A 16469-nucleotide genomic window follows, 5' to 3' on the forward strand; every position below is an offset into this window, starting at 1 on the left:
TCCACGAAAACATTTCGAACCTCCAAAACATTGACGAATAATCAATTCTTAAACCATTCCACATAGTGTTTACTCGATGCAATCAAATGGTAGAGTGATTTCAAGAATAATTTTAAGATTTCGTCACTGCTTTCCTGAGTGGCGGAAGGACCCTATAACTTTCTTTTCTCCATTATCAAATATTGAAACCAATTCAACAATCATTAATTAATTCTTATCGTTCCCAACATCCACGATTTCTGAAACCATTATTATAACCAAGAATCCTCCAATTTTCCTCCAATAAAGCTTCCCTTTATCCCTGGAAGAATATATTACAAACAACCCTAAATAAAATTGCCCCGAATCTTCCTTCAAACTTGATCCCAAAAACAATGAGATCCTCGAGCGAGCAAATTTCGCCCTCGATTTTTTCATTCTCCAGAGGATAAAGTCGCGAAATAATCGACCAGGTCGCCGGGGGCAGCGGGGGTACAAGGAGAGATTCGTGTAATCGTCTCTCGAACTCGTCGAGGACGTCGGCAGGTGAGGATCCACCGAGAGGAAGCCAGGAGAGCCGCTTGCACCGAATGGGGTGGCTTTCGTCGGGGGTAGAAGCTTGCGCCGCCCCCATGGCCGACCAATGGGACGAGCTCGCGCGCTCCAGGCCGACCAATGGGCACCGAGGACCGCGACGAACCGCGCCGCTCCACACTCCTCTCCGCGAGCGTGCGACGAAAAAAAAGAGGGCGAAGAGAAGAGGAAGAGAGAACGCCACCACCACCACCACTAGCACCGACGTCGACCTCGTCCTCTACCAACGACATCGACGTCGACATCGGTGCGAAATAATCGGCAGTGGCACCACCACCATCGTCGCTCGAACCACCAGTAGCACCACGACCGCGTTACCGCGCCTCGTCGCGACGATTTTCACCCGAAAAAAAACACGCTAGATCCTTCGTTAGTGCCTTTCTCCGCGACGTAAACGATCGTACGCTACTCGTCACACGATCTACATTCGCGTAGAGTCGGACAGAGGATCTCTCGATCGCCAAACTTTCATCCGGAGCGCGCAGTGTCGGTGGTTTGGATAAGTTCGCAACGATGTTCGACGACAGTGCACAGTTCGAGTAGTGAACAAGTCTGGGTGACTCGCGTCATCGGTCATTGTTTCACCTGGAGTACGCGTACCTGGAAAGTCGCCGCGAGTACTCATGAATGGAAACTCGGCCAACGGGGACATGAATGAAGCGCGGCCGATCAAACAACCATCGAGTGGCGATCGTTCGAGCGGATGCTTACTTTCGTCACGAGTTATTCATCCGTAGATACGCAATCGTTCCCGTTCCCTGATCGATAACGCGACGGCCGAGCTAGCGCTGATCGGCTACCTGGCCTGGGGAAGCTTGGCCCGACGGACACCTCGTGCAGTGCTTAAAGGACGAGCAAAACTTTGTTTTAAAGATATTTGTTAGCGAGGATACGCGTTTTGGAGAGAACTGAGCCGACGGAGGCCCTCCAGGAGGGAGTAGAAGTGATTTACTGTGTGATGGCTACTTAATTTGAGGAAGACTCGTTCGCCCAACTCGTGCATTCTTCGATCAAAAGCGATACTACTTATTATTGTACACAATCATACCAACTTCTAATCGTGATTACCATGCCGAAGAAAACTACATCGAGAACTACCTAGTACCTCTCAAAAGGACATCCAGAGTGTCTTCAGAGTACTCCAATATCATCTACTATCGCATCTATCCTAGAAGAGACTCGAGCAACCAAAAATCTCATTCAAGATTCTTCTACCCCCAAATTTCCAAAGAAGACTCATCCCGCGAACACCTTGGAAGAAATGCGTCTCGATTGATCGCGGTCTCGCGGGAAGCGGGCGAATCGAGCGAGGATGTCCGACTGCTCGGATCAATTGTCATCGCCGAACAGCGACTGCAACAGCCAGATGGGCGCCGTGCATCGAAATGCATCGGTCGGACAGTACAACAGCTCGTCGATGCCCGGATTATCCCTGACCCATCATTCCCATCCGCAAAATCTGACGCCCACCTCGAACGGGAGCCCACAGTACCCCCAGGAGCTGACCACTTGCAGCTCCAGCAACGCGTCCACGAATATTGGAAACATCGGTGGCCTGTCCCTGGGAAGCGCGAGCAGTAACTTTACTCCGGAGCAGATATCTTGCATGTGCGAGGCGTTATCGCAGAGTCAGGACATCGAGAAGCTCACGAGGTAAGCCCTTTGTTTCCGTTGCTACGGCACTTGAACGCTTTCGAGGAATCGAAGGATTTACATAGATTTCAGAATTGTTTCGAATTGTTTTTTGCACAGAATTTGAATTGCTTTTTTGTTGGATCAACGCGTTCACTGCCAAACTAATATTTTTGAACATTTCTTTAGTGGCGGAAGGAGCCTATAACTTTCCTTTCTCCATTTTTTATCAATCTACTATATTAAAATACTAAATGAGATTCCGATGGTTTACTTCCGAAGGATTGATCCTCAAACCTACATCAATCTTTCTTGAATATTCGAAAATTCCTATGACTCGAATATTCAGTGAACAATTTGAGTGTTATTCGAGAACCGCTTAGAATTGTTTATATTTTCCGGAACCGCCTTGCAGCAAAATATATTCCCTAAATATTCCCCAATACCTCCAGTCTCCACAAACCTCTCCAAATTATTCTCAACTACTCGTACTACCAACAAATAATTCCCAAAAATATTCTCTTACACCTTCAACCCTCACAAACCCGTATAAAAAAATATTCTCACCATCGAACAATTCCGAAAATATTTTCAGTTCGCTGCTTAGATATCCGAGCCAAATCCAATAACCCGATTTGCTTCGTACGAAATTCCTTCCAAATCTGCCAATTATAGCAGATACCAATCAAACTAAACGTTTCGCTCAGGTTTCTGTGGTCGCTGCCACCCGGTGAGCTGCTCCGCGGTGGCGAAAGCGTCCTGATGGCGAGGGCTGCGGTGGCTTTCCACCGAGGTGCCTACCACGAACTCTACTCGATCCTGGAGAGTCACCCGTTCTCGCCCCGTCGCCACCCGGAGCTCCAGCAGATGTGGTTCAAATCTCACTATCGCGAGGCAGAGAAGATCCGCGGTCGCTCCCTGGGCGCCGTGGACAAGTACAGGCTGAGGAAGAAGTACCCGTTGCCCAAGACGATCTGGGACGGCGAGGAGACCGTTTACTGCTTCAAGGAGCGCTCCAGGAACGCGCTGAAGGAGTGCTACACGAGGAACAGGTACCCGACGCCCGACGACAAGAAGAACCTCGCCAAGAAGACTGGCCTCACCCTCACCCAGGTCTCCAATTGGTTCAAGAACAGACGGCAGAGGGACCGAACACCGCAGACGAGAACGTGAGTCGATTTCTATTGATCATTCGAACCTTCCCTTCCACAAATCGATTAACTCTATTAAACAAAATGCTGAGAAATGCGATGAAATAATATACATTGTTCTTTGACATTCCCTGTATAATATAAATTCAAATAAATATTGCAGAATGCGTAAATACAGCCGTGGCTTTCATCTAACGGTATATAAAATTCACAAGAAAGAATAGCTACGAAATAGTCGCTAGTAATAATACAATTTTTATGTGACTGGTGGAGTTGATCGATTTGTGGAGTGAACGGCTCATTTATCAGGGTGGAGTTCATGTTGTCATTGATATGATTTTTGTGTCGACTGTGGATTGTTGAATATCTAGCAGCCACTCCATTTATATTAATTTGTAGGTCTAGTGTACTACTTCTACATTCAATTCACGAGTACTCTAGGTAAACAGTAGCTAAGCGTTAAGGGACATTAGTACTCGTTACAATCTTCTTTCTGAAATCACCCGACATTTGCTGCAATTTTCTGGGACTCTGCTTCTCCCTTGTCTAATAAAATAAAGATAAAGATAAAATCTTGCATACGCTACGTATAGAACCGTAGTTTTCGAGTTAAGCGTGAAAACTTGAAAAGTGTGGGCTTCTCGAGGACCCTGTGTCGAGTTTTTCGCGCGGAAAATTGGCCTAGGAAGGGCGATCCTGCTCGAGGGCACGATGCGTCCCGCGGCGGAGCTTCGTGCATGGAGGGCACGTGTGTCAACGGGGGGTCTCGACTTTTCCACCGAGCAACAAGTGTTTCGACATGTGTATCGGACCGTGCGTCCTTTTGCCAGAGACGGCCACTTCCAAGATTGTAAATCATTCTCTACGAGCCGCGGCGACCGACATCATCGGGGAACGATTGTTTTTCGGGGGAAACGCCGCTCGAAAATCGTCCAAACTCGAGCAGGCTCGGATTTCGTTTTCGGGAAGATGTGACGAATTTCCTCGTGCCCTTGCGACACTTCTAACTTCGACCTGGAAATGGTTCGGTAGCACATAAATATCGATGGCGAACCTTCAACGTTATCGACGCGTTTTTTTTCGAATTTCATAACGCGATCAGGGGACGCAGGCATGGAGGAGACGAAATATCGCGCAGATAAACGTTAAACGCGTGTTCAGCCGTTTATTGATACAACACGGGGCTGCAAATTGCGATAAGATTTTTGCAGTCATCGCGTTAAATTATCTTTCCAATTAGGAGACTCTAATGGGCGTATCATGGACGCAACAATTTATTTTGTCATGATCGCGAGTCATGCAGGTTTTTAAAGAACTTTCTAAATTACTTCAAACATTCCAATGCGATCGAAATTCTGCTTGGTGCGTGTCCCACGCACTCTAAAAATTAATTATCTCATTGTGGAAGCTTCTCATCAAAAAACTTCATTCTATATCTTCGATGTATTTTTTAACCAAGAATCATTTTATACTTGTACCAGAAATTTGACACTTGGCGTGTACAAATTCAATGGATAATAGGCAATTCGTAGGAAAAGACGATCTTTATTTTTCCGTTGGTCGTTCGTGGTTTACGAAAAAGTCGGACGCGCGTGAAAGCATTCGCGCGAATCGTCGCGTAGGTAAAGCATGGGTGCGTAGAAAGAAAGAGCAGAGGAGAGAGCGAGCTCAACGTTGTTATGGCTACGTCGCGCCTCTGTTACGACCGGCTTTGGACCTCCGACGCGACGGACGAATCGTACGAATCGCGATTCTTTCGATCGGCTGTCGACGGGTCGTGACCTCGAGTGCTTATTTTATTTGTCACAACGAGGGAGAAAACAACGAAACAGAGACGATGTTCGTTAGAAAAAGAGGTTCGACGTTTGGTACCGAGGTGAGGGTGTTCCAAGAGATTTAAAAAGAACTTGGCGATTGGAGCAATCGCGGTATGCGAAGATAACTTGGAAAGGAGTGAACTAAACAAACAGATAGGAGCGTTCGAGACAAGGAACTTGTAAACAAGGCAGCAGAGATAAGGAGTAATTTATGCTACATATTCAGCCTACGCATATCCAATTTGCACGAACAGCAAGAAGAACGAAGCAGAGGATGTTGGATACACTGAAGAAAGAAGCCACAAACACCGCAATAATTAAAAAAGAAACCCATCGAAGATTAAGAACAGCCCGAGTTCGGAATCATTCGATGAAACGTGACAAGGGTGGCGCAGGACAACCTAGCGCAGCAACACAACCCTCCAACGCCAAGAATTTCAAAGAAGAGATGGTAATACCATCATGGAAGATTCGATCAAGTGACTCAACTAAAGTTACCTCAACAAAAACAGGAACTAACTGGTATAATTCATAGAGATTCAATCACAAATTTGCTCCTCTGTCTTCCATCTCACCCTCAGCATCGAGGGTGCCGCCCCCGCGATCTTCGGCCTCGATGGACGCATCGAAGTCGCGAGTAGCGGTCCTCGAGAATTTCCAAGAGCCTCACACCTAGGGAATACGCCTAAGAAACGAAAAGTTCCTTTCCGACAGGCGAAGGAGTCTTCGTTCCAGCTTCCCTTCTTCCCGCCCTTAACGTCCTCCCCCGGCAAAGGCTCTAGGAAAAGGAAACGCGACGCCCCATTACCGTTTTATGACGCAGCTTTGGTTACGTCTCCCGTTTCACCATTGAGCTGTTCGCACTACCAATAGTTTACTACATAAAGGCCACGACCGGCCTTCCGACGCTGCCTCGATTTATCTCGACGCGCGTCCCACTCTCGGGACCTCCAAAGATCCTGCATGACCCATTTGCCCGGGACTCGATGCGATTTTAATCCGGGGAGACGTCTAATTGCTAGTAGTTATAGGGAGGAAGTTGTTTGGGGTTGTTGTTCGAGGTGTTTACCCATGGATCACTAGACTTCACTTTTACTTATGATTAGAATCTCTTCTGGAGTTCGAGTTGGGTGGTGGTAGTGTAAACCTCGCTAGTTAGAGATACACCGACAGAAAACGTTCCAAACACTGTTGAAAACTAGAGTTAAATGGGGCTCCAAATAATTTCTGATTGGGTAACGCTCGGTTAAAGGATAACGCTGACCAGTATTCCTTAGACTTAATTACTAATAGACTTTGAAACTATAGGCTTTGAAAATATATGCTCCGAAGATTTCAAGTCCTCCAGGACACGGAATTCCTGTTCTCTGTCTCCAAGGCTGAAATTTCCAAGAAACTTTCAGTTCTCCCTAGAATAACCAATTTTACGCACCACTTTTGCAAGCGATTTCTCAACTCAATTACCCTCCAACGCACCCACCTCCAGAACCAATTTTCAAGTCCTTCGACGGTCACCAATCCAGACCTTGAGGCGCGACCATAAAAACGCACGGGTCCATGGCTGCGAAAGAAGGTCGGAGAGGCGGTTGGAGTCAGGGGCGGAGCTGCACATGGACCACACGCACGTGCGTGTACGTGCGGGATCGTTGGTGACACGTCGAGACCAGGGTGAGAGCGAGAGAGGGATAGTCGCGCGTGCAAACGACCCGAGCGTTTGTTTCCAACGGAACAATGCGCGAACGAGATGGCCTCGTTCGACCTTTTTCGTTCCGTCGGCTTCCTACGAGAAAGTTCTCGGAACGAGCATGTGTTCGCACGTGCGTGAGTGACCCCTCGATCGCGTCGTTCCCCCGACGGTCAGGGGTCATAAGTTTTTTTTTCGGGGTCCGCTCGTAAGACAATGAGGGGAACTCGCATGTGCTTCACGGTCGGAAACTCTTCGACGACTTTTCCCTTCGTCCGTGGAACGGTTGGAGATTTATGAGCGGTCTTGGGCAATTTTTCCTCCGGCCACGATCTTTCGGAGCATTTCTCCACATTTCTAGAACGCGGCTGGGGGTTAGTGTCGGTTCCATAACTCGTTCGTGGGTCATATGCTTACCTCGGAGGAATATTTGGAGGTATGGGGTTACTATAGCGAAGTGTACCTGAGCTGGGCACCTCTACTGCTACTTTAATAATAATATACCCAGAGCTCTATAACGAGCGACGTAACTCTATAAAACTCAATATTTTGGAGATTATTTCCAATACGAATTGGACAAGAACGAACCAACTCCAATTCCAGGTCTGATAAGCTTCTGCCTCTTTGTTCCAGGGACATGATGCCGTTGAACTGCCAGAGCAGCACGAGCAACGCGATGAACAATTCCGTCGGCAACTCTGTCAGCAATGGAGGGATACAGAGCATACAATCGTTGCTGAGCATCGACTCTGATAGCCCAAACCTCGCGACGTCGCCGTTATCGACGATGGGGATGTCCCCCGTGGGCATGAACCCTTGCAGCCCGATGGGCATGAGTCCCATGGCCCCCCACCACCACGGATACGCGGCACCCGTCACCCCCTCTTCTGTGCACACCGCGCATCCCCACAACGGGGGGCTCAGCCCCATGAATGACGTCAAAACGCTCTGCTACGGTCGCGGAGTCTACGAGACTGGTAAGTCCAGAACCAGAATCGACAAGAAGCATCATTTTTCTATTAGGGGTAGTCTCTAGAATGCTCGAACAAAGAGTTATCTTAATCGTCTTAGCCAGTGAGCATTCATTTCAGCTTGCAATGCGTACGATAATAAGCGAGTCCAAAGAAAATAGTTGTAGTTGGGAACATGGACCAATCCGAAAAACTGTCACATTCTACACAAAACGTAGCTTCTTCGTAGAGAACTTTCTCTTCCGAATCTCTGCCTGCCTCAGCTACCTTATAATATACCAGGGGTAATTTTTCACAGCGATGGGCAAAACCCTAGGCTTCGAATAAATCTGAAGTTTGCCGATATGTTCGTGTCGTTTCCTCTTTCGAACATTTTCCAAAGAAGGAAACGAGACAAACACATCGGCAAACTTCAAATTTATTCGAAGCCCACGGTTTTACCCATTTTTGATTTTTCATTACCCACTTTCAACCACCCTGAAGAAAGACAGACCTATCATCGGTATAACAACGAATACAATCTTTCAGGGAAAGACGCAGAGCAGAGCTCGGTGTACTACTCGAGCCACTCGAGCATGCACCACCAGTACTACCAGCAGACGCATCATCAGATGATGTCCACCGCCCACCACCACCACCACCATCACCAGCAGACCATGCCAGCCGGTTACGAGATCATGCTACCACCCCCGCAGCACTCGATGTGACCGACGGAATACGAGACGGATCGCAACGAGAACATCAATCACCAACACTGCCAGGACGACGTCTTCGCGCGAGTGCACGCGTTCGCCTGACTCGACGTCTCCATATTTGAGCCAGTGACGCGTATCGATAATCGACAGAGCACCTCGCCCTCGATCGCGACCTAACTATCGATAAACGATCCGAGCGTGAAATTCAGAGATTTTCAACAAATTTCTGATCGAACTCGACGAACGACAATTCGCGTTTTCGTTCGAGGTGAAAGTTTCGGGGCACGATCTAGCCAATGTACGCGCGACTATGGTGGTCTCATAAAGAACCATCGCTGTGCCGCGTTCGCCAATGGAAGGGCGAGAACGTTCGTAAATGTTCTGGGAGGAGCTCGGAAGAACTGGTTTCGTTCACCCTCTGTAAAGGTGCGCGATCGACGCCAAATGCGATGGCGTTCAGCTGCTCCCCCGGCTCTATGGGCGTCTAATGATCGCACAAAAAACGACCCTGTAAAGAATGTAAATCGATATCGCGAAAACCTCGGCTCTGTGTCGTCGATGAACGAGCGAATTCAACTTTAATGTCTTTGGGAGACTAATCGTTCGCGTCGAACCGCGTCCGATCGTGGAAAAGACAGGTTTCCGACGATGCAAATGTTAGACTGTATTAATACCGAGCCACGAAAGTGTATCTCAAACATTTGTTTCCTTTTCTTTAGCATTTGACACCGAACTACTCCGTTTATTTATGAACTCAGCATCCTACTTTTATAATGGTCACTAAAAACACCAGACTCGTAAATAAAAGAGAGATACGCCTGTTCGGCTCCGAGTGACGGTACGGAAGCGTCCAAGCTTTAGACTTTAGACTGTAAAGCTTCGCACAGTACGAAAGGATTTTAGTCTTGCGAGGATATCGTTCGCGTCGAACGGTGTCTCATCAAGTTTGTAAATGAAACACAAAATTTCTACGATCTTCGAGGTGGCTACATCTACGTCTACGAGTTATGGGAATAATCGATAGGGTAAGGAAAATTAAACTGACAAGATTCTCGGCGTAACGTTTGCACGGGATTATCGATGGTGTACATATAGGACGAAAGACAACGTTCGTTTCCAAGTGTAAAATATATTTTTGACTGCAAAATGACGCGCGCTGAGCACGCATTTTGGACGGTTCGAAATTAGCATTGCGCGTCTTGAAAAGAAACAGAGGATCTCTCGTAAACGATATATCGCTTTGACAGACAGTAATTGTAAAATTATGTGATGCGCGTTAGATGTATAGTAAATAAACCATGGATGCGTGAATTACTTTCTATCCTTTATTGAACAAAATATTCTAACTGTGAATTCAAATTGATTGCGGTATAGAATAGACGGGGCACGAATTATTAGGTTGTCCCAAAAGTTTCTTCCGTGACTTGCACTCAATTATTTTGTGTGGCAGTGTTTATATATACATATATATATATATATAGACAACCTAATTTCTTAGATGTTAATATCGTATAACAGTAATGGAGTAAAATGAATCGTACGCAATTTAATAACGTAACATTAAACATAAAATATTGTGTATGTATTACTTATTAATGAAACGGAAGAAACTTTTGGGTCAACCTAATATTATACTCTCTGAACATCGCTTACCGACGATAGGACGGTTATCCGACACCATCTGTCGGTAACATTTTCTCCAGGCTTCTTGGAGAGACACGCTAACCAGCAATGATACGTTCTAGACGAGTCTACATTTTTTAATCTGACCTACACGATTAATAGCAAAATGAAACTCTAGTTGCACAAAACACACTCCGAAATACTACCCAATTATTATGGAAATTTTGTTTCAGATAACAGTCTTGTCCATACGTGCATTAATACCTGTAGTATACCATCTTTAACCTATTGAGAGATATTTACACGTACGTGTACGTTTTCTTTTATGTCAAAATTATCATTTTTATGTAAATCGATTTACAGACAACATTTGCGTGCATTCGAGTACAGCAAAAAAAAAAAAAAAGAAGAAAAAAATATGAGGTTAACTTCACACGTAAGCATGTCAACGCTAATCGGTCTGAAATGTAATAATTCCGCGAATTCTGGAAGTTGACTAAATTCGTTGACTCAATTCGATTATTTATCAGAAAAAAAGGAATTATTGAGAATACCTGTATCGTGCAATCCTCGCGAAATGACGAAGGGGTTGAATTGTTCGCCAGCCAGCTGTACCTCGCTTATACAATATCACATATCAACAATTTTATTTAGTCTCGTTTTATTTAACATACAAGAGCTATCTTTAAACATGACGCACGATTTTAATATGCATACGTGTCCGCACATATTAAATAAGTCTAGGTTACACTGATATGATTTCGTTACGGTGAAACTGTACAAAGATCGCGCAAACACGAGACACTTGTCTCACTTGTCTCTTACTAAGCGGTTTCGCGCGTTTCTACCACTTTTCCGCCCCCATGTTCGATTATCGTTCGATCTTTATATCGCGAATCTTCCAGGACTCTTCGACGATTACGTATTCGAGATGAACGTTCCTGCACTCCTTTAACTGTTTCCTTAACGTTTTCACCTATCATCGATCATTGTCGTTTCTCTTCTCGAGAAGGAAAACAGTAGACATCGCCGAAACTCGAGGCTTTCAAGAATTTCATTAGGACCATACCAAAGAAAAGATTCTACGCGATACTCAAGACTAATCGATAGATTGATTAGTCTCACGGTGGAATATCGATCGCTGTTCGTGTCGATCTATACTTCTCGAGAACAGAGACGACAAATCTGTCTAAAACTTTCATTTCTCTCACGGTGAATGCAACATTGCGAAAATTCAATTACTTTTTGCATTCCGTGAAAAAAAATGATCGGTATCCCCATGGTCGAATTAAGACAGGTGCTTTATCACGTGCACCGTTGTATGACATTTTTATCGTATTGTAAAGCGAATTATTCCCAATGTTCACGCTACTGATCATTTTAACGACCTTTCGTAACTGTCCAAGAATTACATCAGACTTTCGAGTTGCACTTTTAAATTATGTTCAAAATGATTCTATCAGAATCCCATTCGGAAGCATAATCGAAGGAAATGTAGTTCCTGAAGTCCAGGCGCTCCAGTCTTAATTCGACGTTGGGTAAACACTAGGCCTGCAGAAAACTCGAATGTTTCGAGTTGCTCGCGAGCCGAGTCGAGCTGAGACCCAGTTCTCGATCCGAGTCGAGTACTCGGAAGAAACGAGCGGCTCGAAGGAACCGAGTAGCTCGGACAGAAGTAAGCGGCTCGGATTATCTATTTCAGGCGTGTGAAAGAAATCGAACAGCTCGAACGGTTCAAGTACATTCAATGAATACATATTCACATTCGCTGAATTCACACACATTCGTTCATCGAATGTATTTAAATCGTTCGAGCTACTCGGTTCTTTCGAGCGACACGCTTCTCTCCGAGCTACTCGATTTGGTCCGAGCTACTCGGTTCCTTCGAGCTGCTCGTTTCTTCCGAGTACTCGACACGGACCGGCCATTCGAGCCGAGTGAAACTCGGCTCGTCTTTTCCGAGTACTCGAACAGCTCTAGTAAACACCATGGCGTACGTCGAAGAACTGCCCATCCGTCTACACCAGAATTAGTTGCTTCCGAACGCATCTCGCACACGGTAAGGAGAATTCGAGAAACAATTTCGGTTCGCGTGTAAACGTCGCGCGAACTTGTTGCGTCGAATGCATATTGTCTTCAAGGTACATGTACACGTACGAAATACAGGCTTGGAGCTGATCGACGATCACTCTGTATTAGGTACGCACGCGCGTCTGATCGCGCGTACGCGAAGTAACTTTAGTATTACTAGACGATAGAGACGATAGGTTATATAAGATATTACAGTAAGACGAGAGTGTCACATTGAAAAAATATATATGTATGCGTTAATTTAGGAGAGGAGGAACGATAAGACGAGTCTCTACGTGGGCGCGCGTGCGCGCGCGTCTAACTACATGCACGGATATGTATAGTCAACCTTCGGAGCGGAGACGCAGAATTATTATTCGAATACTAACACGTCGAATAAAAACATCCCGTCGCGATACGTCTTTGCGACGATTGTTCCAGGTAAGCTTTCGTTCGTTTCGAATGGAATATCATTTTTTAAATCGATTGTAATTTTCAGGTGACATTCGTATTTAGATAATAATTTTGCTTATCTCTGCTTCAGTGACGAATCCGGTTAACCTGCATCGTTACGACGATCGTGGCGACACGTGAAACCTGGCACACGCAGAGGATATGTTTGCGCACGTCGGCGCCCGTGTTTCTTCGTTTCTTTTTCTCATGCGTTTTCTGCATTTCATTTCTTCTTCTCGCGTTTATTTGCAGGTCTTCCGCCGTCGTTTGTTTTTTTTCTCTTTCACGTTCGTTAAGAGGTTGTACTCAATTTGACACCCTAACGCGGAGCTGAATTTTTGGAATTTTTGTTATTGTTGTCAATTCGAACCTTCTTATAGAAATATCCAACCGAGTATAAGCTTTTAATGATAGGCTATATTACAGTGTCTGGCTATCGCTGTTGGACGATACGTCGCCATATCGAGCCTGAAAATAAGCGCGGTGCAAACGAACGATTACATAGAACGCGCGATGACAGCAAAATACAATCGAACTTTGTTACAACGAGTAATCGAAGTCGTTGGATCGGATCTAGATCTAGAGATCTAGATTTACCTCGTTGTTATGACGAACAACGCACGCGATGAATAAATTGTCAGGACCTCGATGTTCGTTAATAATCAAAGTTCGACGGTAATTTCATTCGTCGCGTAGTAGCAAGGGCTGTGCCGTTTAGGTGTCGAGTAGATTCGCAGTTATGTACAAGCGTGCCTTGGGAGAAACTGAGGATACGCATCGAAACTGGTGCTGCACCGAGATCGGAGACGAACCAGGATGCTGGGACGTTCGTTTCTTGAATGATCATCGCATCGTTCGCGAGTCCATATCCACGTAAACGCGTGTTCCAAATTTTGGAAAGCAAATTCGACGCTCGTAATGAAACGCGCTAAAAATAAATTAAATCACCTACCGAACCGTACAAAAATATAGAACCTTTACGTTTTCCCGCTTCGAAATCATGCACCGTATAAAAGTTGTATAAAAATTTCAGTGTGACGATGCGCCTCCGATCAAGAGAGATCCGCTTTTCGTGATTTTTCCATGTCGAAGTAGTAGAAAGCAAAAAATACAACGCGAAAAATAAGACGTCTCGCGTAAAATGGATGTAGCATTTTCTCCGTCCGCCGCTACTGTAACCGTCGCGTTTGCCTGGTTCGTTACATGGATATACTTTCTCGATACTAAACAAGGGCTGGAACTTCAGAAAAGAACGGTACAGAACATAATTCATTAAAGGTGAAAAATAGGTGTACGAAATAGTTAGAGTGTTCAAATAGTGCTTACGTCGGTGAAATATTGAACTTGTTTGTCGTGTGTAGAAACGAAGGAGAAAGCAAATACGACGAGTAAAAAAGAAAGGAAGTTAGAAGATCAACAAGTGGTTATTCCAGCCCTGAGCTCTTGTTTTCAAAGAGGCGAAGACTTTTGTTTCTCTTCGCGACAATACGGTCAGCTTTTGAAGTATAAATATCTCGCGTCGCACTCGACCTCGCTAGGTACGAAGATATACTATTCGCGTTAAAGAAAGGCGAAACATAGGAACAGTCTAGTAACACAGTTATTGGAGGCTAACCTAGAGATATTAAATCTACCACGCTGTTCTTACGAGCGAGGCACGGCGAAACATTTGCTCATCTCTTTCCCGATGGTTGGTCCTCGATGACAAATTAAAACGCTTTAATTTAATCCGCCGTGAAATGAAACGTTTCCTGTGGAGCGTAAGAACGAACGCGCTCTGCAACTAGGGCTCCCGCAAGCAACGCCGCGATTAACGACGCTTCCGCGATCGAGAACGAGGTATCGTCTCGGATCGGTGAAGTCAATATTTCAAGAAGTCGAAACTGTTGACAATCTTTGAAGAATTAGATTATTAGAAACGCGTATTAGATTTCTAGAAACTGGAAAACCTCTCATGGTCAAAATATTTATTTATAACGAAGATGGATAGTCCGTCTGTTGGAATGAAATTTTCTTCGATTCTGCTGATAGGAAAGAAGAGGTATTTAAGAATCACCGATCGAAACAACACAGAGTTCCGTCGACGGACGGCGGGGCAACGTCACCGCCAACGCGAAACAACAACGATGGTCCAGAGATCGAGGGAACTAATACGTACTACGATCAAGACACCTGTCTCTCTTCTACGGTTCTCGATTAAGTTAGGATCTACTAGCATTACCATTAGTATATTCATTTGTTACCTTTCCACGGTAATTACACTAGTTTTTATATTATAATTTACAGGTTACAACACGATATTGTATTAAGTTACGGGGGATTGAAGATAGTTTCGACAGCCGTGTCACGAGCTTCGGTACCTTCTCGCCTCCATTCGTTTCCTTTTTTTTTAATCGCAACACCGTCTGCTACTTACAAATAATACTGAAGCTACGCATGGTATTTTCAGCCGGTGAAATGTTCCGGTTCTCGGGCTCCGCTGGCCGTGCATTTCACGCGACTAATATATTTTTGTTTGTCTCTCGCGAAAAAGGGGGACGAGAGATGTACGAACTTGTTTCCTCTTCGACCCCGTTTGTTCGACTCTCGGTCCGTTTTTCTTCGTTTTTCGTCAGCGGTACACGACGGGTGACCGGACGTGTACGGGACCTTCTCGCATTCGCTCGGAATTGGATTTTTGTACAGTCTTTTACACGGGCGCGATTTTCTCGTTTCGATGCATCGGGGTGTCGTACGCCGGCACGTATTTGTAGTACTGCGGGGGGTACGACGAGAAAGATGCCTCGGAGGGTGACAGCCGACCGCGGAATCGGCTGCGAACTTTGTCCACGATCAACACCAGACAGAACACCGACAGTATCACGATCACCGTGATTGGCACCGTGCCCCAGCTTCTGCTTCCCTGATGACTGCTCGTCTCGTTCTGTTTCAAATGCTGAAAGAACAGACGATCATCGCAATCTTTTCCACGTTGATAAAAGGGTTATTCCACTAAGGGAGGTAATCAATTTGGCCACCCACGAAAGTAACTTGCTGTTGAATCGGAATTGGCAACGCGTTGAAACAGATCGAGCTTACCGTGATTGGACAGACTGGACAACAGGTTCCTGGCTTCGGAGGCAATGGATTGCTACAGGCCACAGAGCAGATGGTTTCTCTGCAGCCGAGTCTTCCTCCAGCCTCGCAGATGCACGTGGTGCATGCGTTCGGATGCCAAGTCGATCCTTCCGGATGCGTTTCGTTCAGGTGATCGGAACAGGAGGCTCGACAGCGGCATATCTGAAGCGTATACACCGCGTAAGTAATTTTAATTACCCATTCATAGCAAATTTTACATGTACCTGTACTTATCTACAATGTATACAATGTATACTAATATTATAAAGAGGTAAAGTTTGTTTGTACGGAAGGACTACTGAATCGATTTAAAAAATTGTTTAAGTAATAGAAAGCTACACTATCCCCGAGTAACATAGGCTATGTTTTATTTCGATAAAAATAGCGTTGCTTGGCTACTTTAGTGGCGCATGCTGACTAAATGGTTGGATATACGTGAAAATAATGTAAGACGAACATATTGGTTATCAACATTCGCTGTTAATATATACGTTTAAGAATCTATCTCTGTATTACACCCAGTTAAATGCGTTCAGCTATTACAAAGTACCTAACTACATGCTTACATAAACGCTATAGTAATTATCGCACTTGCGTGCAATAGTATCTGCAAATTCTTTAAATGAACTTTAATTAAATAAAAGGAAATTTAAATTTCCCACGAGAATTTGGTGTCGCCATCT

General features: G+C 45.2%; 2 protein-coding genes across 3 annotated transcripts in view; one reads left to right on the forward strand and one right to left on the reverse strand.

The window, feature by feature from the left end:
- Positions 1–574: 574 nt before the first annotated feature.
- LOC128890827 (homeobox protein six1a-like) lies at positions 575–11833 on the forward strand. The gene is made up of 4 exons (XM_054149722.1): positions 575–2226; positions 2913–3374; positions 7491–7834; positions 8357–11833. Exons 1-4 carry the CDS (start codon positions 1886–1888, stop codon positions 8533–8535), a joined length of 1326 nt encoding a protein of 441 aa, XP_054005697.1. The 5' UTR covers positions 575–1885; the 3' UTR covers positions 8536–11833.
- The window catches only part of LOC128890808 (cysteine-rich motor neuron 1 protein), a 244239-nt gene continuing 238546 nt past the window's right edge, over positions 10777–16469 (reverse strand). For both annotated transcript variants that reach the window (XM_054149687.1, XM_054149688.1), the window contains 2 exons: positions 15748–15948; positions 10777–15604 (listed from right to left, as the gene is read on the reverse strand). In XM_054149687.1, coding sequence (XP_054005662.1) covers positions 15359–15604; positions 15748–15948 — 447 coding nt within the window. In that variant the 3' untranslated portion in view covers positions 10777–15358. The remainder of the gene's footprint in view (positions 15605–15747; positions 15949–16469) is intronic.

Source organism: Hylaeus anthracinus, unplaced genomic scaffold (genome assembly GCF_026225885.1).
Source record: "Hylaeus anthracinus isolate JK02 unplaced genomic scaffold, UHH_iyHylAnth1.0_haploid 12001, whole genome shotgun sequence".
NCBI classification, from domain to species: Eukaryota; Metazoa; Arthropoda; class Insecta; order Hymenoptera; family Colletidae; genus Hylaeus; species Hylaeus anthracinus.